This window comes from Filicampus tigris, chromosome 12 (genome assembly GCF_054856515.1).
Source record: "Filicampus tigris isolate MCC_2025a chromosome 12, RoL_Ftig_1.0, whole genome shotgun sequence".
Taxonomy (NCBI): domain Eukaryota; kingdom Metazoa; phylum Chordata; class Actinopteri; order Syngnathiformes; family Syngnathidae; genus Filicampus; species Filicampus tigris.
In genome coordinates this window covers 5,332,543-5,356,601 of record NC_141228.1, presented here as the reverse complement: position 1 = coordinate 5,356,601, position 24,059 = coordinate 5,332,543, and the positions used below count along the sequence as shown (strand labels likewise).

Genomic DNA, 24,059 nt, shown 5'->3' with positions numbered 1-24,059 from the left:
TTTGTGTGCGATTGGCTGGCAATCAATTCAGGGTGTCCCCCGCCTATTGCCCGAAGACAGCTGGGATAGGCTCCAGCACGCCCCGCGACCCTTGTGAGGAGAAGCGGTATAGATAATGGATGGATGGATGGATGTTCTATGCAGGCCCACTAGTCCAAACACAGCATTCTGATTAATATTAATATTGCGTTTGTGAAAACCCACCCATTTTTAGCTAGCTCAGGGGCGGCCATTTTGTCACTTCTGACGACTGAAGATGACATTGAAGTTGCTCAGGGTTCAGATAACGACCAATCATTTGTCATTATCTCAGCCTTGAGCAACTTCGATGTCATGTTCAGCCGACAGAAGTGGCAAAATGGCCGCCCACTGAGATGTCAAAAAGTGGGTTCATTTTGCTCCTTAACTTATATTCCACAAATGCAATATTACTCACAATGCCATATTTCAACTAGTGGGCCTGCATAGAACATATTCTGGAAAAAAATATGTTTGGGTTGACTTCTTTTTTAAGAAAAGTGTTGTAATGTTTCATCATTTACCGGTAATTGATTTAGATTTCTAAAATCCAACTACTATTTCCAGGTGTCACAGGGTCTTACACATGCCCTGGGTCACCTGGGGGTCACTAATGACGTTTGTTGGTTTGCATTCTCGACGTGGGATTTTTTGTTCCACTTAAACTTGACTGCACCTCAGGGTAACATGATGCAAACCTGTTTTTTTAGGAGCGTCTTGAAATTATAGAATAATGAACAACTTGACATTTGAGTGCATGATTGCAGTCACAAAAAAAAAGTAGTTCAAAATGTATGGGTTTTGAATTAAATACGAAACATAAAATTATACTAATCCAATTGTAAATGTTAAACCTCAATTTAAGGTGCAGGAGAACTATAAAGAAACATCTGTCACATTTCCGTTTCTATGAACATTCTCCATTTTGCTTTCACACAGAGGTCATTCCGAAGAGCAACTTTTATCCGAATGCAGTTTTAAAGACAGATTGATGTCACCTCTGTCTGTGCTTTATCCCTGCAGATGGTGTTTGGTGTAGGGAAAGTCCAAATGAAGTTTCTCCATTTACTGAGTACTGAAGCCAGCCAGAGCATCGTACTCAATTGCCGAAGGGATCATTCCAACAGCACCGCAGACGGCTTCAGCTCTCCTGGCCCCAGACCAAAAGAGAGCAGCAATCTTCGGTTTCGAGGCTGGAACAATCAAATGTTTGAGACCGACACACTACTTGAACCATATGTGCTAAAAGATGAGTGCAAGGTAGGACTGCCTCTGTCCTGTTTTGCTCCTGTACTTAAATACAGCATGCTGTATATGAGGAATTTTGAAATTCAGTATGTCTGGCCCATTATATAAATCATAAACAGGACTAAAAGTTAGCACATCAGCCTCTTACTTCTGAGGCCTTCCTGTGAAGAATTTGTATGTTTTGTCTGAGCTTTACAGACTTGTCCTTTGTGAGGTTGTGTATTCTATTTTCTCTCTATAGACAATTATTAAATTGCTGTTCATTGTTGGTTGGTTGGTCTCTGCAGTATTTTAAATTTGACTCCTTTCATTAATTGTGTTCTCTTCCCTCCTTCATCCCATGTGTTTCAGATCCAAGATGGCAGCTGGCATCAGTCACATTACTTCTTCCATACTCAGGAGAGTCACCAACTACCTATTGTAGACATAGTGGAAAGCCCCACACCAGGTCCCAATGTTCAGCAATATATTAAAGTTGGTCCTGTCTGCTTCCTTTGAAGCTAACATTGTCATCCTCTGCCCAATTCACTTTATACTCCTTGTTTGGCTGGTTGTCACGTGTACCACATGGTTTTACACCAAAGAGAAGTTTTAACTTCAAATCTGAATGCTATGTTTTCTGGAAATTGTTTTCTGGGAATTGTGTGAGGAAAAATTCAGCCAATATCTGACGAGTGACAGACTTTCATAGCCACACTTAATTTGTATGGACCACCTATTCAAACAGTTAAAAATCGCTGTATTTATCTAACATATGTGTAAAATATATTTTGGCTTGTTTCGTTGTTAATCAAACACTGCTCAGGTTGGCTGTATATATGGATGCATATTGCACCCTGATTGCAGGATTGGGCTTCACTATGTCAAACTCCTACAGACACCCCCCCTCACCCCAAACACGCCCAGATCATCCTATGCAGGGAGCCATCGAAGAAGGTCTCTAAATAGGAGCACTGTATAACTATAAATCTATATGAGTGCAATAGCATGTGGATGTTATGAAATTATTTCCCTTCAAAGCCTATATGGACATTGTTATCATGATATTTTATTTTTGGTCCTACACAGTCGGACCTGCTCATCTTGACAGATGGTGCTCTACCTCTACCTTGCTTTCTAGAATGGTTGCTTATAGGTTAGTCTTTGATGCCTTTGTGTATGTACCGGTTACATCAAGGTGTATTATGTTGTAAAAGTACTTATGTTGACTTGGTCGCTTTTAATTTATGAACCTTTATTTAGTATGCTACATATTATTGTAGCTTTGCTTAAAAGTGGTAGGTTCTTCAGGGGAATCCTATCATTGGTGCTGCAACAAAGAATGAGTCATCAGTAGGTCTTTGCATTTCCTGTGTATATTTTGCCATCATACTGTATGTTTATTTATATCCTATTTTCATTTTTCAAATTACTGTACAACAGTTATACTCTCAGAGAACTATTGGTTTGTCCACACTTATAGAAGTATTTATGTTTTCATGGTGTATTTCTTTGTTCACACCTGCAACTGTATGCTTATCACACTGTGGCAATTACAATGGGCAAGAGTCAGAATTCATTTCAAAACAGTCACCATATTCTTAACTTATATTAGGCTACTTTGAGAAAAGTATGATTATACGAATTGTCCGGATGTTGGGTGCATATGTGTAAATAAATGTGATGACAAATAAATGGAGCTTTTATCCAACAGCATTTATGTGTTTAAGGAAGTGCTCATACAGTACCCTTTACATGGGTCATTTTTAGGGGTGTGCATCTCTCCAATAAAAAGACAATTCAGTACGTATCGTTACATGGAGTGCAATACGATTATAGGATGGTACACTTTAAATTGGAACGAGTCAATTCGATTCAAAGCACTCAAAAAGGAAGTCAACCCAAACATTTCCTTTACAATAATATGTTCTATGGCAGTCCTACTGTTCTAAACATGTCTTTCTGATTAATATTGTGTTTGTGGACTATGAGTTAAGCAGTAAAATCCACTTGTGTTTAGCCATCTCAGGGGGTGGACATTTTGTCACTTCTGTTGACTAAAAATGGAATTTCAGGGCTCAGGTAACGACCAATCATGGCCCAGCTTCAGAAAACGGGAGCCGTGACTTTTTCAGAAAAAAAAACGCACGCGCGCACGCACACACACGCACAACCACACGACCCCCCCCACCCCCCCAACACACGCACACGCATAATCATTACCTGCTGTGACATCAGAAAATCTTAATCCCTCTGAATGTAAAGTGTCATTATCAAATTTCAGCCTATTATTGCTGCGTTTTATTTTTTGGCAAGTAGTCTGTAAAGTCTACAGACAGTAGCCTACATTGACCCGATTGTGTGAGCATGGAGGCTGCGCAAACAATAGACTGCAAAGGAAACACTTCCACATTGTGGTATGGATTTTTTTTTCCCCCCCGACAGAAGGTCGTTCTCACTGCTCAGCCTCATAACAGCCATCGTTTGCAAATAAAACGCATTATTTCGGGACGCCATCAGCATGTCATGACACTTGGAGGCGCCAAAGAGCGAGTTGAAACCGGATCTTGCTGCTCAACCAAAACAAGCCGCATACTCGCATGGTCACCGGCGGAAGAGTTTTTGTTGCGATCCTTTCTCAAAAGTGGCGACTCCTCACTTAATGTACAGTCGAGTTTCTCCATCGATACATACAATGTCATTTGAGGAGACCCCATCGGACAGTAAAAGTCAAGGCGAAGAGATGAGAGGGACGAAAAGAAAGGTTTCTCTGTCCAAGTAAGTGTTGTGCGGAATTTAAACTCAAAGGCCGAGCCTCTATGTTGTCATTACTAATCACTGCTTCAATGCTTTTGCAATGAAGTTTTAACCCCAAATGCTAATAACAGTACATTGAGATGAAGACCAAACGAGTTTAAAGTCCCATCCATGCATTATCCAAGCTGTGTTGAGGCCATATCGTTAGCACGTTTGTTTACTGGAGCTGCTTCTTTCCGGTGGCACCGACGAGAAACACTGGCGCCACGTCTTTTGTTCCCCTCACATCGCAATTAAAAACACGTTTAAATTGCATTTAGATCGTATAGTAATTGTTGTATAAATTATTTAATTTATGTGTTCTTACCAACAGTTGTGGTGTGTGTGGCTTTGGGGAGGCCAAGTACAAGTGCCCTGCGTGTCTCACACATTCATGCAGGTAAGAATATTGACGTCAAAGTAAACTCTCATGTTTCGCTTTGGGTGGCAACATACTGCAGTATTGCTTTCCAGTAACAAATGTTAAGGAATTTGACTCTCTAAAAAGCAATGAAAATGCACCGATCAAAAAGGCAAACACAGTGGAACACGGAAAACAACGGTAACGCAGTCACTCAAAATGAGCGATCATGAGTGCAGCTCATTGACGACCGTTTTAGAGCCATTCAGCGGTGGATACACAAATACCTATATACAGTATAGGAATCTGAAGGTGCACAGCATTCATACGCAGACAACCTTATGTAGCCCCGCCATGCAATTAAGCAGAGCTGGGCATTCCACCTAGCCGCCGGACTGGTCGTCTATCCGCCTATGACGGACGCCCATTTTGCAGGCGATAAACAAAAAGAGGGAAACTTTATGAAAATAAATTTCAAAATAAGACGGAATAAGCTTAAGCAAAAGTCTGCGTGCGTGCTGATGATGTCATGGTTTATAATGTATTTCTGTAGTATATTTATTTGCTTCTGTGTTTGTCACTCCCCTAGTTGTTGTGTTTGTATGTTCTTGGTTACTAGATAAAAAATAAAATAAAGTACGTTACTGCCACTTTTGTGAGGATCGTCCTTCGGTGGCCTACGTGCCCACTGATGACGTCATGTCAATTCGTGGCTTTGGCAATCTGATTGTGGTTCATGGTTATTCGGAGGGAAAACATGTTTTATTAAGAAATACTTCACATTATATACATAGAATCTTGCAGACTGAGTCAACCACGAAATCGTTGCCAGTTCGGCAGGAGAAACGCAAACATTTCATTAAACATGTAGCGGCTTCTTCTCGGGGCATAAGTGGAAGTGACGTAGGGGCTGCCTCACCAATGTGGCAATTTTGTATTATAATTTTTTTTATTTAGTAACACAGAATATAAAAATACAACAGCTATGGGTAACAAACATTGTGGCAAATAATTATATATTGTAGAAATACGTTATGGAGCGTGATGTCATCAGCATGCACGGAGGCCACTGATACAATTTTGCACCCAATCACATCTGGCACCCACACCGGCCGGACAAAATGGCGGGTAAACAGACGGCAGATGGGTACCCCGACTGTAGGCGGAAGGTGATAAGCGGACTGCAAATTAAGGTAGCATATGGCGCCACAGTTGTTGACACAAATTTTACAACAAATAACTAATTAATTTGATAAATACATTAAAACATATTAGAGGTCGTACTTCTGGAATTTCAGGAGAAGAGCCTGCGGAACAAAGGTGGATAGCCTCCTCTGTGTCCTAGAGCCGGAAACTAGGGCGGGATGATTCTGGAAAAAATAAGAATCCCAAATATTTGGATTGAGATTGAAATCACCGTTCATAAATGATTTTAAATTGATTTCAAAACTTTGTTTTCATATTTATTCAACTACTAAAACTCAAGTAAGCGAGAAATTGACATCCACTGCAAAAAGGTTTTCAATTTATTATAAATGCCTCAAAGACTGGAAAAGTACATTTTTCTATGGCATGACTAAATGAATTTCCTTCCCTCACTTTAACAAAGTTGCTTAGTAGCAATACTATTGTGCTCAGTCCTTTGGCCTGAACACAATAACAACAAATAGGTGAGTTTTCCCAGTGAATAGCAGAGGCAAGAGTTCCAAAAAATCATCTATTATGCAACTATACATAGGTTCACCAGTATATGGATTACCTGTAATTTATTTTTTGCTGCCTGCTATAAACTGCAACTTTCAAGCTGTGTACTTTGAGGTCACCAAGCACACACAAAAAAAAAAAAATGTCAGGGGCCGAGTCACTGTTGCCCTGAATTTTGTCTCAAGATTGAAAGTGACCATAAATCAGTAAGAAAGAAGTAAAGATACATAGTTTCAGTTGTTAGTTATGTAATATGTGTCATAAAAATATCTCTTTGACTCTTACTTAACACAATATTTTAGACCGGCAGAGCCATGGATTTGTTGGTTCTATTTCTTTTGATTCCCAGCCTGCAATAACATGCCACAGCTAGCCATTCCTTGACTTCTGTCAAATGTTGAAACATTTATCACCTAATCCTCAAAAATCTTCTGGTATATTGAAAGTCATGCCTGAAATTGTTGGCCACCACACATTGTCCTTAAGCTTCTTTCATAAAGGCCTCTCGTTGAAGGCATCAGTCAGCGTTTCTTTTGCTTACGGTAGTTTTTTTTTTTTTTTTTTTTTTTTTTTTTTTTTAAATTTAGTTTTTTTTATTCTCTGTTATTCTGACTCTGGCCAAATACCTGTCTCTCATCTGTGAAACTGGTGCCTGCAACGGCCTGCAATGTACCGTTTTTTTTTGTTTGTTTTTTTTTAATTAATCTGTTTTCTTTAACAAGTTGTGATACATGCACATTTGAACAATCAGCATTTTTGTTATGTAAGCAATATAAAATATTTGAAAATTGTGTCACCTCTAAAGTCGAACATAATCTGCTCAGTGATGCTGTTTTCTATCTGATTTTTTTTGTATTCGGAAGTTGTTTTTCCCTATTAAAAATACTGAAAATATAAATCTGTTCCATGGTCAAACATTTAGTGAACTCCACTTTATTCACATAACCTTTAAATAACATGTTAACATAGTTGTCATACTTAACACAGGCATAAGAACACTAAAACAGTCTTAACTTTAATGAGAAATTGGCTGAATGCGTAATAGGAGGAGACACGCACATTCAAACTTGTAAATATGTTTACCAGTCACTAAGTTGTGAAACAGATTTTGTCTCTGTGCCTTGAAGTTTGCTTTGTTCGAAGAAACACAAGGAAGAATCAAGATGCAGTGGTGTTAGAAACAAAACCGCCTTCGTGAACCTCTCTCAATTTGATGAAATGACTCTACTCAGTGGTAAGCATGTTCTTATTCCCAAGATTCATACAGTGTATTTGATGTGAACGATATGGACCAAAATGTATGTCCTGATACAGCTAATTTGATGTCCCGATAATGATATGTATCCCAATGTAGTATGTTTCCTTAAAATTACAGTGAGTGAAATTAAATGAAGTGAATGAAAGAAGAAATCCAGATCGGTGCGAGCATATTACTTAGCGTAAACAAAGAAAGTACAGCATTCCCTCATTAGCGACAAGGGAAATCTAATGATAGATGGACTACAGAAGGAAATTATCTTCCTGCTAAATCTGCTGCACACATCTCTACATGTATTTTAATATTGTTTAATGTATGGATGTATACATTTTCCATTAACAAAAAAAAAGAAAAGTTCCATAAGAAAATGATTGCATACCTTTGCAATGTGCATATTGCATAGGCCATTATCGTGATATTGATATTTTTTGTGTGCAGCCCTAGTGTTAAACAACTCAGGACAGAGCATGTTTTGTTTGAAGCCACCCACTTTTCAAGTGAGCAAAAGTACTGGAACAGACATTGTTGAATGAACTTCTGAGCTTCTCCACCCCTACGCACCTGCCTGGTGAATACACTAGCACAGCAACTGAAGAAATGTCTTCCTTTCTTTCTTTCTTTTTTTATTTGTTTCGAGCAAAATTACTTAGAAAACATGTGTGACATGCATACAAAAAACAAACAAACAACAAACAAAAAAGACTTGAGCAATACTTAAAGCAGAATAATCAGGTTCGATATTCAAATCAAATCATTAACACTCGAAAAGGAGTGGGAAGAAGAAAAACTTATTTAAGCCATGACATTATCTACACCATGCTTCACGGGTGATCTTGTTTATTTTGGATAATAAGGATTATAAGAACATCTTTTCCTTCGCCATACTTTGGCCTTTCCATCACTTTGGTAGAGGTTAATCTCATCAGTCCATAAAGCTTTGTTCCAAAATGTTGTAGCTCATCTCTGTACTGTATTTCATCTCTCAAAGTCTTCTTCAAACAGTGGATTGTGATACCTTAACCCGTGCCCTGTGGAGGTTGGCAGAGATGTCACAGTTGTCTTTTGGTGTTTCTTCAGAGCTCTCAGAATGTTTCTGTCATCAACTGCAGTTGTTACTCTTGGCTGACCTGTTTGATGTCTGTTGCTCAGTACCCCAGTCGTTTTTCTTTTTCAGGACATTCCCAAATGAATATGTTTACATGCAGTCAATATTCGACTTAACTCTTGGAAATCAACCCAAAACATATTGTTTTCAAGAATATGTTTTATGTAAGCCCACTAGTTGAAACAAGGCATTCTGATAAATATTGCATTTGTGGAATAAGAGTTAATCCACTCGTTTTTAGCAATCTCTGGGGGCGGCCATTTTGTCACTTCTCTCGACTGAAAATGATATCACAACTACCCAGTGCTCAGGTAACGACCAATCACGGCTCAGCACTAGAAAACAGGCGAGCTGTGATTGGTCGTTCCCTGAGCCCTGGGTAGTTGTAATGTCATTTTCAGTCAAATGGCCGCCCCCAGAGGTGGCTAAAAATGGGTGGATTTTGCTGCTTAAACTCATATTGCACAAAAGCACTATTAATCAGAATGCCGTGTTTCAACTAGTGGGCCTGCTGGGAACATATTCTTGAAAAAGGTATGTTTGGGTTGATTTCCCTTTAAGGTCAAATTTCCTTTTTTTGAAACATTTGTGATAACCTGTTTACATGTGTGACGTCATGACGCAAATAGACATCATTTCTTCTTCTTACTTCCTACCGTCTATAAAATACATTAAATTCATTGTCACAAGCTTCTCCCTCTCCTCGTCTCTAGCGGCAGAAGTTCCTTCTTCCATTACATGCACTTCGGTACCCGGCAATCACCGCAAAACTCGAGGTGCACGTTGAGTATGTTATGGTTGCGCTGTGCTGACTGCAGGCACCGGAATGCAGACTACTGATAACTTGTATATGCCAACAAAACTGATTGGCCAGCGCCATTAAGTCCCAAGCATCGACAAATCTGGTTGGCTAATATGTCTATCACTGTATAAAACAGCACTGTTTAGTGATTAGGTTATTGCACTGGGTCAAACCTAGATGTCGATTAGATTTCTATTAATCATGCAGCCCTAGTATTGGCTATGTTTGTGCAATAACTCTGATAGATTTTCACTCTTCAAAATAGTTTGTTTTCTCCCATAAACAGCTCTCTGGTCCTCATGTTTTCTGAATAGCAAATGTAATTTTTACAGGTGAAATCCAAATCCCAAAACAAGCACTATATAAAGTTTAAGCACTCAATCTAAAAGACAACACCTGAGCAACTATGCTCCAATAATTTTTCTCACTTGAAAAGCCGGTGTGTTCAAACAAAGGTCCTCTGTCCTGAGTTTTTTTTAACACACATCTAGATGTAAATACCATGAAAATAAAGTCCGCGATTCTAAACTGCTCGTTTCTTTTCTTTGCATTGGTATTTCCGGTTCCACAGAAACCATACACACACCCACACAACCAAATTAAACAGATTATTGCTCACATGAACAAGACTATGTTCTAACCAATAGGGATGGCAAGATATCCAAATGTCACAATACAATAATGTCACGATATGAACCTCACACTATGATAATTTTATCGTGATATTGTGAAGAGGTTGGCGATACAGAAAAAGCTCACGATATTGTAAAAAAAAATCACAGTGTTCTGTTTTTTACATAACAGCATTCACAAAGAAATAGGCTTGGCCAGTCATTCACTCCGATTGGCTCAGCAGTGCAAAGGCACTTACTTGCTAATGCACTCACACATTGTGAATCTTAAACTGCACTAATAAACTAACCACCAGAGGGTGCTGTAACTGCACAAATGGAAAACAACCTGGGCTTTTAAACAGATTTGTTGCTACTAATATCGTGACATGACTACGATGATATCGTGGCGATTTTAATATTGCAATATCACGATGTTACGGATATTGTGACATCCCTAGTAACCAATAAAAGGTCCGATAAATCAGTCAGCCGAACACACCGTTGAGAACTACATAGAAGACCATGGAACTTTGGCTCCTGAGCCAATAGGGGCGTATGACTGGCCAAGCCTGTTAAACATAATATTAATCAGAATGAATGTTTCAAGGAGTGGGCCTGCATAAAACATATTCTTGAAAAAAATATGTTTGAGTTGACTTGTTCATTAAGCAAATGTTTATTGAACAACATTTACATTTGCATTAGGCATCTTTTGTTTTGACACTCTAACAAAAAGTTCAGGAAGCTCCCAGTGTCAGCAGTATGGCTGAATAACTTAAATGAAAACTTCAACAAGTCAATAGCTCCCCATAGTTTTCTATAGGAAATAGTTTTCCAAAATTTCAAAATAACTGAAATGTTAAACTTTCACTTATCTTTGTTTTAATTTAAACAAAAAGGTGCAGAGAATTCCCAACATCAGCAGCACCTCTAGGCTACAGTTTACTGAAATTTTAAATAAATAGGTCCCTGAAGTTAACAGTTTTAAATTGATCTCATATTGGCCTTTTTAATTAAATTTTTTTTCAAATAATTTTTTTATTTCAAAAAAAAAAAAAAAGAAGATATTTGTCAAAATGACGAATATCTGCGCCGGTAGTTGTCCCAGCCGATAATTGATCTATTCCTAGTGTTTACACTACAATATTCACATGCTCATAATTCCACACCTACTGTCTGGGTCCAAGAACTGAACCTTGTGGTAGTCTTTAATTGTCAATGTCTATTATATATGATTTTGTATTAATTATCTGAACAAATTGTTTTCTATTAACTAAGTAGCTTTATGCTGTTCTCATCTGTAGACTACAGGTTTCTGGAAGATACAGGAAGGTTTGCTGGTGGTGCCCAGAGAGACGATCTCATTCGTTTTCGTCATGCTTCGATGAACGTAAGCCATTTTTGTTATCTTGGGCATTATCTATTGAGCTAAATTCCATTTGGCATTGCACTTTAGATGCTTAACTCATTCTCTGCCAGACATTTTCAGACCCTCTTTTACTCTAACCTTTGAAAATTAAAAAAATATATATAAAAAATAAGTTCCTGGGATTGAATGGCTGGACTGTGAAAAGAAGGGTTGCACGGTATACCAGTACCAGTATTGTACCACAATACTAGAGTTTTTAAAACGGTACTATACCCGCATTTAAAACCAAACGGTACTTTTATTTCATTTTATGGAATGTGATTGAATTGGTAAATTGGAACCTGTCTCTTTAAATTAAGCACAGCGAGTGTGACTCAGTTGCCCACGCACCTCCACCTCCTTACATGCTCACAGGCAGAGAGAGAAAGTGAAGTTGCGCAGACAAAGCAGGTGGAAGACAACGAGGAAAAGAGATAACAGCTGCAGAAAAGCCCGTACTCGTTGATAAAACGGGGACCCGAACGAAGTACGGTGTGAAAGTACTTCGGGTTCAAACCGAATGACAAAGGCGAGGCACTGAACACAGAAGCACCGCAGTGCAAGCGGTGCTACAAAGTCCCTCGCGAAGGGAGGCAATATGGCAAATTTGTCCAAACATTTGAAGGACAACCATGCAAATTTGTTCCACGACTTCTGTCAAGAACGATGGGTGATGATGTTGTTCACCAGTTCACTACACTATATTGTCAATGAAATTAGTATAAAGCTCCTCCCATCCCAGTCGTAAACTTTCAGTAGCCGACATACAGAGAGCTAAAACATGTCCAGGGGGTGAAATTAAGCTGTTTTACTCACCAAATGTGATTGTTTTTTGTATTCCTTTAGTAATTTATGAAGACCGGTGGCCAAAAAAAAAAAGGAAAGTCCATCCTATCTGTCTGGTGCAGAAGCTTTTAATAAAATATTGTGAAGAGACAAAATGTGATTGCTTTGATTGAGGATCAATTTAGACAGACCAACATATGAAAAAGTAATTCTAACAAATGACAATTTTATATTACTGTATAGTCTGGTAAAAAAAAATCAGATTGTCTAGTAGAAATTTCTCCTCGCCAGTAGTTGGGTATGCCAAAAAGACACTTTCAACCCCCTCAAGGGCGCAGCCATTTTGTCACTTCTGACAACTGAAAATGACATCACAGTTGCTCAGGGCTAAGATAATGACCAATCATGGCTCAGCTTCAGAAAACATGTGAGCTGTGGTTGGTCCTTAGCTGCGCCCTGAGTAACTAAGATGTAATTTTCAGTCAACAAAAGTGACAAAATGGCCACCCCCTGAGATGTCTAAAAATGGGTGGATTTTGCTGCTTAACTCATATTCCACAACGCAACATTAATCAGAATGCCATGTTTCAACTAGTGGGCCTGCATAGAACATATTCTTGAAAAAAAAAAAAAAAAAAGTGTTTTGGTTGACTGTCACTTTAAACAATGTTCACAAGAAGAAAGAGTTGTACTGGGCCTAAAAATGCATGGGTATACATTTATATTTTTTTCACTGATCCAGAATAACAGATTCTTGGATGGTTGGCTTCCAGACCATTGGAAATGCAGTAATCTGGTAATAGGCTTGCCTTGCTCTATCTTTTTAATACGACTATTTCAGCATCTCTCATTGCCTGCCAATCTGAAGCCATGGAAGTTAAATGAGCACAGGAAAGTTAAGTGTTTTGCCCTTTTTATACCATCAAGGCACTGAAAGTTTAACAGTCAAGTTTATTGATGCAGAACAGATGTTTGGTATTTAGACATATTTGTCTAAGAAGGCTACCTCCACCCACACTGTCTTTTCCACTGAACTGAAATGTCAGCCAACATTTGGTCCCAACAAAATCTCCTTGTGGCTTTCTCATTTATCCTATTAACCATATCCTATCCTATCTAACAGTGGTTTTGTCACAATCTGTCTGCTGTGACATCTTTGTGTGTGTGTCTGTGTGTGTGTGTGTACGTGTACGCTCCTACAACATATATACTAATACTTCTGTGTTTTCTCCCTGTAGTGTTGACCACATCTGTAACTTATACTGTGTGCAATAACTGTGCATTAATCTCTAATACACACCCTTGTTGTTCAGGCAAAGAAGTTGGTAGTAAATGCCAGAAAGATTAACATCACATTGAGAACCCTCCCCAGGACTTTCACCAAGAGTAAGGAAAACTCCACCATCTTCAGTTTTAGGTAAGAATGCAGACACACTTAAGGATAACATTCTTTTTATACAGAAGAATATGACACACATCACTGTGCACTACTTACATTATTTTTGAGGGTATGTGCTGGGGCCTAACACCACACATTTATGTATTTTTTTAACCATCACACAATCAAATGTATGATTAGTTCTGATTTACATCTGTATAAGAAACTATCATCATTGTCGCCAACCTTTCTTAAAATGGCTGGACTGTGAAAAGAAGGGTTGCAAAGTCATAGTGGTAAATAAGAAATTAATCAAGATAACCACATCGTAACAGTCTTGCTAAGCCCCGCCCTGTTATATGAACTGTATGTACCGTATTTCCTGGACTATAAACTGCACCTTTGTATAAGTTGCATCCACTCTATTTTTGAAAAAAAAAAAAGAATGAAAAAAAGATATGTAAGCCGCACCAGGTTATAAGCCACACCTATCTATGTTGAAAAGTTAGATATTTACTGCATTTAATGAACAATTTTTAACTGTAATGTACATTTATGTACCTGAACAGATTCTTTCCTAACACCTTTTAACCTGGCAGCAACTTTGCTGATTAAAACGGAACAGAACCAAGAGAAACAACCAGTACTTATTTTCATTTCTCCTGTGTTTGAAATCACAACTGACTTTAATCAACTTCGCTGAAAACCATGAAGTTGTCTTCTTCTATGTTGAAGTTAGATATTTGCTGCATTTACAGAACGATTTTGAACTGTAATGTACATGTATGTACCTGAACAGATTCTTTCCTAACGCCTTTTAACACGACAGCAACTTTGCTGATTAAAACGGAACAGAACCAAGACAAAATAACCAGTACTTATCTTCATTTCACTTCCCGCTGCTACCTCCGTCACCATAGATTCATTGATGCTAAGCTTGTGTGCAGCAGTGCGGTTTCCTTCATGGATAACAAGATCAATGGCCTTCAGTTTAAAACTCACATCATACGAAGTTCTTTGTGTGGGTTCCATGATGAAGTGGCGAGGATTTGAAAATAATTGTTTGTAATTTGTCGTCCGTGTTCTATTTGCTAAAGAAAAAGTAGGATATTCTTCTTTGCATTGTTTTTTTTTCTTCATTTTGATTGTAATTCCGGTTAGAGTGCCCCTAGCGGTGGAACAAAAATCCACAGAATAGCCAGCCGCACCTTTACGTATGTAAGCCGCACGGTTCAAAATCTAGGAATAAAGTATCGGCTTATAGCCCGGAAAATACAGTAATTCTATTTAGTTTTTTTTTTTAATTACTTACTATCTTCCCATGAATCAGTTTGAGGTCCAGTCATTTCCAGCAGCAGTGCTTACATGACCACACAAACGACTGATACAAAAATGTACATATTAAGAAACCTTAAAAGCTTGTGGAGCCACAGAGCTCTGAAAGAAGAAAACACTAGATAAACTTAAAAATATTGACATAATCTGTCACAGTCAATATTTAGGCTTCAATCAATTGGTGAAACCTGAAAGTTTTACCTTCAAGTAATGTTATTTATGAACCCATTAAGGCCGGGAGCGCATAACTGTGTTTCTACCACTCGAGCCGGGAGCGCTGTTGCGTCTTTCTACCCTTAAAGCCTGGAGAGCATATACGTCATTTTCTTTTTTTATTAATCCAATTCTCTGTCTCTTAACCAATGAAATGCATCAGAATATACACGGGACGGTGTCGTAAGCCCGCGGAGGATGTTCCGGAATTCTTTCGAGTCATAATGGTGGACGGTCAAAGCAAACACAATTTTTTTGGGTGGTCCTAATTTAAGATAATGACGTTGCATTAATTACATACAGTGAGTGCAGAAAGTATTCAGACTTCTTGAAATTTTTCGCTTTCTGTGTCATTGCAGCCATTTGCCAAAATCAAAAAAGTTCATTTTATTTCTCATTAATGTACACTCAGCACCCCATCTTGACAGAAAAAACAAATGTAAAAATTGACAGAATAAAAAACAGAAATGTAGAAATTTTTGCAAATTTATGAAAAAAGAAAAACTGCAATATCATATGGTCATAAGTACTCAGACCCTTTGTAATGACCTTCATATTTAATTCACATGATTTCTTCTGATCCTCCTTGAGATGGTTCTGCTCCTTTATTGGAGTCCAGCTGTGTTTAATTAAACTGATTGGACTTGATTAGGAAATGCAGACACCTGTCTATGCCAGACCTTACAGCTCACAGTGCATGTCAGAGAAAATGAGAATTATGAGGTCGAAGGAACTATCCAAGGTGATCAGAGCCAGAATTGTGGCAAGGCACAGATCTGGCCATGGTTACAAGAGAATTTCTGCAGCACTCAAGGTTCCTAAGAGCACAGTGGCCTCCATAATCCTCAAATGGAAGAAGTTTGGAAAGTCAACAACTCTTACTCGACCTGGCCGGCCAGCCAAACTGAGCAGTCGTGGATCTGAGGTCGTGTAGCTGTGGCAACAGCTTCAGTAGCGAAGCCAGGACTTACCTCAGCCACATCTTCCAGCTCTTCCGGAGGGATCCCAAGGCGTTCCCAGGCCAGCCGGGAGACATAGTCTCTACAGCGTGTCCTGGGTCATACTCGGGGCCTCCTGCCTGTGGGACATGCCCGGAACACCTCACCAGGGAGGCATCCAGAAGGCATTCTAATCAGATGCCCAAGCCACCTCATCTAGCTCCTCTCAATGCGGAGGAGCAGCGGCTCGACTCTGAGTCCCTCCTGGATGAACGAGTTTCTCACCCTATCTCTAAGGGAGAGCCCGGACACCCTGGGGAGGAAACCCATTTCGGCCGCTTGTATCCGAGATCTTGTTCTTTCAGTCACGACCCACAGCTCATGACTATAGGTGAGGGTAGGAACGTAGATCGACCAGTAAATCAAAGCTTCGCTTTTCGGCTCAGCTCCTTCTTCACCACAATAGACCGATACAAAGTCCGCATCACAGCAGACGTTGCACGAATCCGCCTGTCGATCTCCCATTCCATCCTGCCCTCACTCGTGAACAAGACCTCAAGATACCTGAACTCCTCCACTTGGGGCAGAATCTCATCCCTGACCTAGAGAGGACACTCCACCCTTTTCAGACTGAGGACCATGGTCTCAGATTTGGAGATTCTTATTTTCATCCCAACCGCTTCACACTCGGCTGCGAAACGCTCCAGTCAGAGTGAATTTATTATTAATTTAATAAATAAAATCATTTAGAAAGCTGCATTTTTATATACTTGAGTTGTCTGACGTATTAAAACTGGTTTGATCTGAAACAATTAAAGGGCAAGTCAATTCAATTTTTATCTTTAAAATAAAGTCTTCTTTATACTCCCGCATCGGCACGGGCGACAACTGCCTCATTGCATCACGTGACGGACGCAGAGTGCTTCGCGACATGTCGGCGACAGGTCTGCAACACATGCCTCGCACACGTCAGAAATTGTTGCTGCGTCTAGGACGCTGCGAACATTCTCTCCGTTATGTCACATGTTGCAATGACGTACACTTTTTCCCAGCTCAGTAATTAGGGCAATTTATTTGACACCATGGAGGAGGGGATCCACCACACAGCTGCTGCGAATAAAACTAGTTTGGCAGCGGGGGGGGGGGGGGGGTGCTATGTCACGTATGTGTGTGTAAAGAAGCCTACACACGCAGGCACCACCTTCGCTGACACCTTCCAGATCATTTTCCCAATACAATTAAATGCATCGTCTAGTCATCTAAGTCCCTGTGTTGTAGCAGGCACGATATCCATTGTTGTCGCTGTCTTTTTCATAGTTGCGCGGCAGTAAAATCGACGACCGGAATTGGCCATAAAAGGTTGAGGGAACTCATTTAAAGCGTAAGTCAACGCAAACATATTTTTTTCAAGAATGCGTTTTATGCAAGCCCACTAGTTGAAACAGGGCATTCTGATGAATATTGCGTTTGTGGAATAAGTGTTAGCCATCTCTGGGGGCGGCCATTTTGTCTTCTGTCGACTGAAAATGACATCACAACTGCTCACAACGACCAATCACAGCTCAGATTCAGAGAACAGGTCAGCTGTGATTGGTCGTTGTAAGCAGTTGTGATGTCATTTTCAGTCGACAGAAGACAAAATGGTCGCCCCCAGAGATGGCTAAAACTGAGTGCGTTTTGCTGCTTAACTTATATTCCACAAACGCAAAATTAATCAGAATGCTGTGTTTCAACTAGTGGGCCTGCTAGGGACATATTCTTGAAAAAAATATGCTTGGGTTGACTTCCTCTTTAATGACTTAAAAACAAATAGAAGAATCTTAAATTGAATCCAAAAGTGCACTGGGAGCCAGTGAAGGGAGGCCAGAATTGGTGTTATGTGCTCCGTCTTCCGAGCTTCAGTTAGGAGGCGAGCAGTAGCGTTTGGACCGACTGGAGACGTTTGAGAGAGGACTGGACAACTCCAAAATAAAGTGCATTACAGTAATCTAGCCCGAGATGAAACAAAGGCATGCATGACTGTTTCTAAATGCTGATGGGAAAGGAGGGGCTTTACCTTAGCCAGCTGTCTAAGATGAAAGAAGCTGGACCTTACAACAACGCTAATTTGCTGGTCGAATTTAAGATCACTGTCCATTTTGAAACCAAAGGTTGAGTTTTTTTTTTCAACTTAATAAAATGGAATTTAAAGAATGATTAATGTGTCTTGACTTATAAACAATTCGATTTACAAACACCCTCTCGGAACCCAATGTGTCAGTTGACGACTACCTGTATTTGAAATTGATAGTGCAGAAAACAACCATTAATTGAGGTTCTGATTCGTCCGAAACGTGTCAGAAAAAACATAAAAGCAGATGTTTACAAATGTTTTACTTTGTTTTGACACAAAGTTAATATGTCTACTTTCATGGAGGACTACAGAAATCTGAGAATATTTATTGTTCAAAGGCTAAAAGTCTGAGGATTTGTATAGTTTTAATTAATCATTTCATGCAAAGTGGTCACTACAGTGGACAGTTATTTAAAAGTTGCTTTAGCCTATATTAATTCATCTAAAAAATATCTTTATATTTTAAATAATAGCATTCAATCATAATTAATGCATGAAAGGGTTAAAAATATGTTTAAAAATGTAGATTAATTAATATAGACGAAAGCAACTTTTAAATAGCTGTCCACTGTAGTGACCACTATGCATGAAAGGGTTAAACAAGGTCTCAATGATTAACTTATTCACATTCAAATTCATTCAAATTGACCATTGCTCTGTAATGCAGGGAATTTTAGCAAGCTAGCTGATCAGGCGTAAAAAAATACTTTGAACAACAGGTATGCACTTTGCACCTTGCTTGGAATGATTGAATACATTTTGGGCCAAGCCCCCTTTTCCAGTGAATTGCATAGTTTCCATTTGCCGTAACAACAGAATAATGGCATCACACCTGGTGCCCCACCCTCATTTTCTTGCATGTAGAAACACATGAAGGCTTCCACAGATATATGCGGACACACACTGACGGAGTAAAAAAGAAACAATGCCAGCAAGCGTCTAAATTCCTCTGACTACCTACCTCTCCAACAGTTGTGTAGAGAATTCCCCCCGACCTGTTTATTCATGCCTAACCATGAGCTGCCATTTGATTTACTGTGTTGCCATGTAGAAACTAGACTCTTTTTTTTTTTTTAATTCAGTATGAGCATCTGGAGAAAATGTTGGAATTCTCCTTCATCTTTAAAGCACATTAGCCAAAGTTGATGCTGCCGATGGCGGTCTTTGTTAACCTGCGACTAATCCAATATAGACATTTTGTATGAATGCTCATAATTGGTTGGCAAAGTTTTAAGACCGATGTCCTTCCTATTGCAACCCTCTCCATTTCTCCGGGCTTGGGACTGGTCTTCAGTGTGTACTTGCTTAAGCCCCTCCGTTGGGCTGCATTGCATGGATAGTTAGTCCACTGGCCATTAAAAAGTCAATTGTAATTTTAGTGTTAAGCAATTCAATAGAATGTTAATATGCAGTCTTTGTTAGTTACCTCTTTTTTACTATGGGGAGCTGTCAGGGACATAATTCATAAGTCTTACCTTACAAATACACACACGCACACACACAAAAAAACTATTGACTATAGTGTGTGCAAAAGTGTTTCAGTCGTTGTGCACAAAAGCAAAAATGTAAGCAGCATGTGTGATTGTTTTATAACAATTACTGTACTATAAACTGTGGAAACAGTTCATTTACTCAACTTTGAGCTGGACAAGGCAGTATTATTCATTGGTTAACCTGAAAACGTGAAACTGTCTTGCTTTGACAGCTAAAACTGACCATCTTATCACAAGATTGTTTGGTTCATTTTAATGCGTTATGATCTCGTATGAGCTCATATTCTGTAATTATTCTCTAAATAAAATAATAGATGCCTGCATACAGCAAATTCACATTTATTAAGGTCGGTTTGAGAGATTCAACAAATCTGAGACTGCTGTGATAAGTGGTTGTAGAGACATCAATTACAACAGTATTTTAACATATTAGACTAAAAATAATTGAACTTTGTTCCATTTAGAGAAAAACTCTTTCTGTGGCACTTGAAGATTATGTTCCCTCAGAGTGGTGCAGAATTCAGCCAGAAAAGGTAAGTCTCACAGCAAACTTCTAGCACAATTATAATTAGGTGGAGGTGTAAAGTAGACTGTAATCTTTGTTTACTATGTCATTATTTTCAGTTGTGACCTTAATTTACCTTTTTAAAAATAAAAAATTCATTTCAGGGTGTGTGACAGGCTAAGTCTAGAACAGATCCTGATGCCTTATATCCATCCTACAGAATCAGACCCTATGATACGCCAGAAGTAAGCCTTTTTGGGATGATTATAAGTGTACATCTTAGCATTGAGACACTCTTTTAAAATGTCTAAATGTTTCAGGTTAAAGAGGTATGTACAAGCCCCAATTGAGGATGTCAGTGTTTTCATGAAGGCAGAAGGACAGAAAGCAAACTCAGTCAGGTGAGCTACAGTGTCTTTCCATACTGTGTTCCATGGTATATTTAAAGAGGGGAGTCAAGTCAAACATTTTCTTTCAGTACGGTAATATGTTCTAAGCATGGCTCATTTTTAGAAAACAGGTGAGCCATCATTACCTGAGCCCTGAGGAACTGTGATGTCATTTTCAGTCGACAGTAAGAGGCAAATGGAGGATGCTTCAAAATCCTCGCGCCTCCAACTTAGGTTGTTGCATTCTATTAGTTCACCACTAGATGGCACTAAATACCATACACTGTCACTTTACCAGTTGAGGTAGTGTCTAATGACAAAAGTTGATAATGTTACCACTGTCCCGGGGTACTGTGAGGGGGGCAGTTAGTAGCGTGAGTTTCTGGGTGAAGCGGGTAGGCTAATGACCAGGCGAGGATGTAGGATTCGCTGAGGACCAAGACTTGTGGAAGAGGGCTGGACAAGGAGCTCAGCAAGTAGCCGTCTGGAGTCAAAACACAGAATTCTGCAAGGAAAACACACTCGAAATACGTAGTAAAGTAGTAAAAATACAGTTGTATCAGCTAAAGTACCACTCGTGGAAGTTCAGCGTCTTCTTGTGGACGTACGCATTTCTTGACGCGCTTCAGTGTTTACGGGTTTATTTTGAAGAACGAAGGCGGCTCAGTTTCTGTGTGCACATGGCCTAAGTCCCTCCTGATTGACACGCAGGTGCCACATGATTCCCGGAGCAAAAAAGAAGAAGAATCAGTGAAGAAGAGTAGGTGCAATAATGGACAGCATTTCAACACAATCATGAAAGGAAAGGGTTTTTTGGGGTGGGTAAAGACTGAAGTATTGAGGCTTTCCTGCAAATTGTGCCGAAATAGATTCGGAACGTTGGTAATTCGGTGAAAAGCATCATGAGGGACATCTAGTGGACGCAAGAAGTCAAAGAAACCTAACCGTGACACTGACGAAGCTGGTAGACATACGTATTTGCAAGCCACTTCCCAAGAACCTTATTTGACGTTAAAAGATCAAACCGTTCCAAACTTTTGAACTATGCTTTTCACTGGTCACCATTACTAACAAACAAAACATGCACATTCATGCATGTCAATTTGTGCTGTCATGTATGACACTTTAGAGCACTGTCCCCGAACTTTCCAGGCCAATTTGCAGTGTACTATTGTAAAGAAAATTTGACTTGACTTCCCATTTACTGCCTTTTAAATACTTTTACACTCTTCTCCTGACTCATACCTTTGGACAGCCCTCTGATGCTGTGGAAGCTATCTGCTGACTACAGGTTTAAAATGTCAGAAAAAGCCTACTAGAACTTTTGACCGTTATTTGAATTAATCAGAGGCATCTTAAATGTTGGCAGGTGTGTTCTGACTCATTTTACATGAAGTTGAATGTGATTAATTTTTAACAGAGCCACATGAACAGTTATGAAAGGATATACACAGTTGAACAACCACATTGTTTGAGTTGTTTATTTTTACTTCCCCAATTGAAAATATTGCTTTTTTTCCACATCACACATTGTAATTCTTAAAAACTGTGTACCGTACTTCTTGATATCAGCCACCTGTGCATTGTTTGCTAATTCACGTCTCCAAACTTGCACACACTTGCTCATACAGATTCATCGGGTTAAAACAAGGTCAGCCCATTCCATTACTATTACTTGTTCAAGTCTGTTGTGTGGGGGTAAACTTGCTCAACTCATTCGACCTAAACCTCATCATTACTGTTTCAGTCCTGGATCCATTGGATCGGTTCAGTTTCTTGGAAACTTCGGTTCCTATAGACCGATGACCAATAACGCAAATAATGGATAAGGCTTCTCCTCGTATTTTCCTTCCACATGCGGCTCTCAAATATGCGCGCCGCGTTCAAATAATGATACCTGTATCAATAACCGGCATCAGCGTTTGATTTGTTAGTACCACCTGACCCGATACCGCCGTTTTAATGTGGTATCGGGAAACCTCCTAATACCAGTATCGGTATCGGAACAACACTAGTTGAAACATACTCTCCTGTCCCCCTTCTTAAAAAAAAATAAATAAATAAATAAACAGCATGCCAATCCAGATGCATTGTCCTCGATGTCCATGTGATGTTGTAGAGGCGTGCCAACCAGGACAATCCCACAACATCCAGAGCTTTAGCAACGCCGGGCGGATTTCATCCACCTCCAGGGCCTTGCCTGCAAGGAGCTTTTTAACCACCAGCTCAGGCTCCTTCCCTGCCAGAGAGGTTGACATTCCACATCCCTAGAGCCAGCCTCTGTAGTCGGGGATCAAAACGCCAAGTTCCCGCCTTGTTAGGGTTCACCAATGTTTTTGTTTTTTGGGGGGGCGGGGAGCAATTGGGTTGAGGTGGTAGCGGGATTGTTGTTGGACCTGCAAATGTCACATTCTAGAAGAATGCTTTGATTGGCTTGAGTGTGCGTCTGCTCGTGCGGTTCACAGTCTCCTTGTGCTTTTAGCAAAATAAACAATAGCTCAACAAACTGTCTTTGTATTGCTTTGACAGGTTGTGGGGATTGTGCCATTTGCGGTACAGCACAGTCTTTTGGTAATGACAGACCAGCAAAGTGTTTCTGAAACATGTTGAGTGTAAAAGCAAACCATGTCTCTCAAGAATCTAGTTAACTATTTAGACAGATGATGTATGGCCATCCCTAAACATGACAGGACTACTTAGAGGTAAGACAAGACTCATGTCATGGCAAACAAGCAAAGCCTATAGTACAGGGGTGTCAAAGTCAAATGGACGGAGGGCCAAATAAAAAAAATTGCGACAAGCCGAGGGCCGGGCTGATAGAATGTTCATTGAAATTTTTTAAAATGTCCAGATTGGATCGGGTCCTTTATATATCTGTAATTTATTTCTTTGCGTCTTTGTTTGACTTAAATTATTTAACATTTACACACAACAACAAACGTGGTGAAACACGGGCAATCTGCAACTACTGAGTTTGCTGGCACGAACAAACTACGAGCTGTGTCGAAGGAGGAAAGAGGAAAAAAAAGTCACTCACTATCAACACTTGACGCTCGAATAGCGTTCAATGCCTGCTCACAGTGTGGGATATCTCAGCAGTACGATGAAACTCAATGAATTTATCAAATGCCAACAATTACTAATAATAAAACGTGAGATTTCTAACATGAAGTATTTCTAATAAAGTGTGTTTTACTCCAAATAACTTTGCACCACAATCCGATTCTGAAAGCCACGAAAAGTGACGTGAAGTCTTCAGTCAGCATGTAGAACAGCCATGGGGTGGCAAACATTGATGCAAAGAAATATATTACAGAAATAGTGTAACGAATTGGGTTATCTGTGTTGTGGTCGAATTTGTGTCATGCCAAGTTGTTTTGTTTCCGAGGTTATTGAATGCATCGTGTGGCACGCTGGATGGGGGGAGGGCATGCGAGCGAGAGTAGCAGAGGACGAACAGGAGAGCCGTTGCTCTTTTTTTGACTGAACGGTCGTCGTACTGTATTGGCGTCGGCTGCGGCCCTTATTAGCCGGTTGGAGTAAGAAAAACATGATAATTAAACTACGTCTGACAGCATGTTCTTTGAAGTCTTTAAAGTCTTGTGGGAGCTGCTAC

General features: G+C 39.6%; 2 protein-coding genes across 4 annotated transcripts in view; both read left to right on the top strand.

Moving 5' to 3' along the window:
- The window catches only part of col24a1 (collagen type XXIV alpha 1), a 116,243-nt gene extending 113,282 nt beyond the window's left edge, over positions 1–2,961 (top strand). The window contains exons 59-60 of the mRNA XM_086047753.1: positions 1,042–1,278; positions 1,618–2,961. Coding sequence (XP_085903879.1) covers positions 1,042–1,278; positions 1,618–1,764 — 384 coding nt within the window. The 3' untranslated portion in view covers positions 1,765–2,961. The remainder of the gene's footprint in view (positions 1–1,041; positions 1,279–1,617) is intronic.
- A 793-nt stretch (positions 2,962–3,754) lies between these two features.
- Positions 3,755–24,059, top strand: part of znhit6 (zinc finger HIT-type containing 6) — a 29,289-nt gene continuing 8,984 nt past the window's right edge. For 2 of the 3 annotated variants that reach the window (XM_086048038.1, XM_086048037.1), the window contains exons 1-8: positions 3,755–4,023; positions 4,376–4,441; positions 7,234–7,340; positions 11,190–11,275; positions 13,393–13,496; positions 20,014–20,082; positions 20,219–20,299; positions 20,375–20,455. In XM_086048038.1, coding sequence (XP_085904164.1) covers positions 3,908–4,023; positions 4,376–4,441; positions 7,234–7,340; positions 11,190–11,275; positions 13,393–13,496; positions 20,014–20,082; positions 20,219–20,299; positions 20,375–20,455 — 710 coding nt within the window. In that variant the 5' untranslated portion in view covers positions 3,755–3,907. The remainder of the gene's footprint in view (positions 4,024–4,375; positions 4,442–7,233; positions 7,341–11,189; positions 11,276–13,392; positions 13,497–20,013; positions 20,083–20,218; positions 20,300–20,374; positions 20,456–24,059) is intronic. The other variant, XM_086048039.1, reaches the window with a different exon arrangement.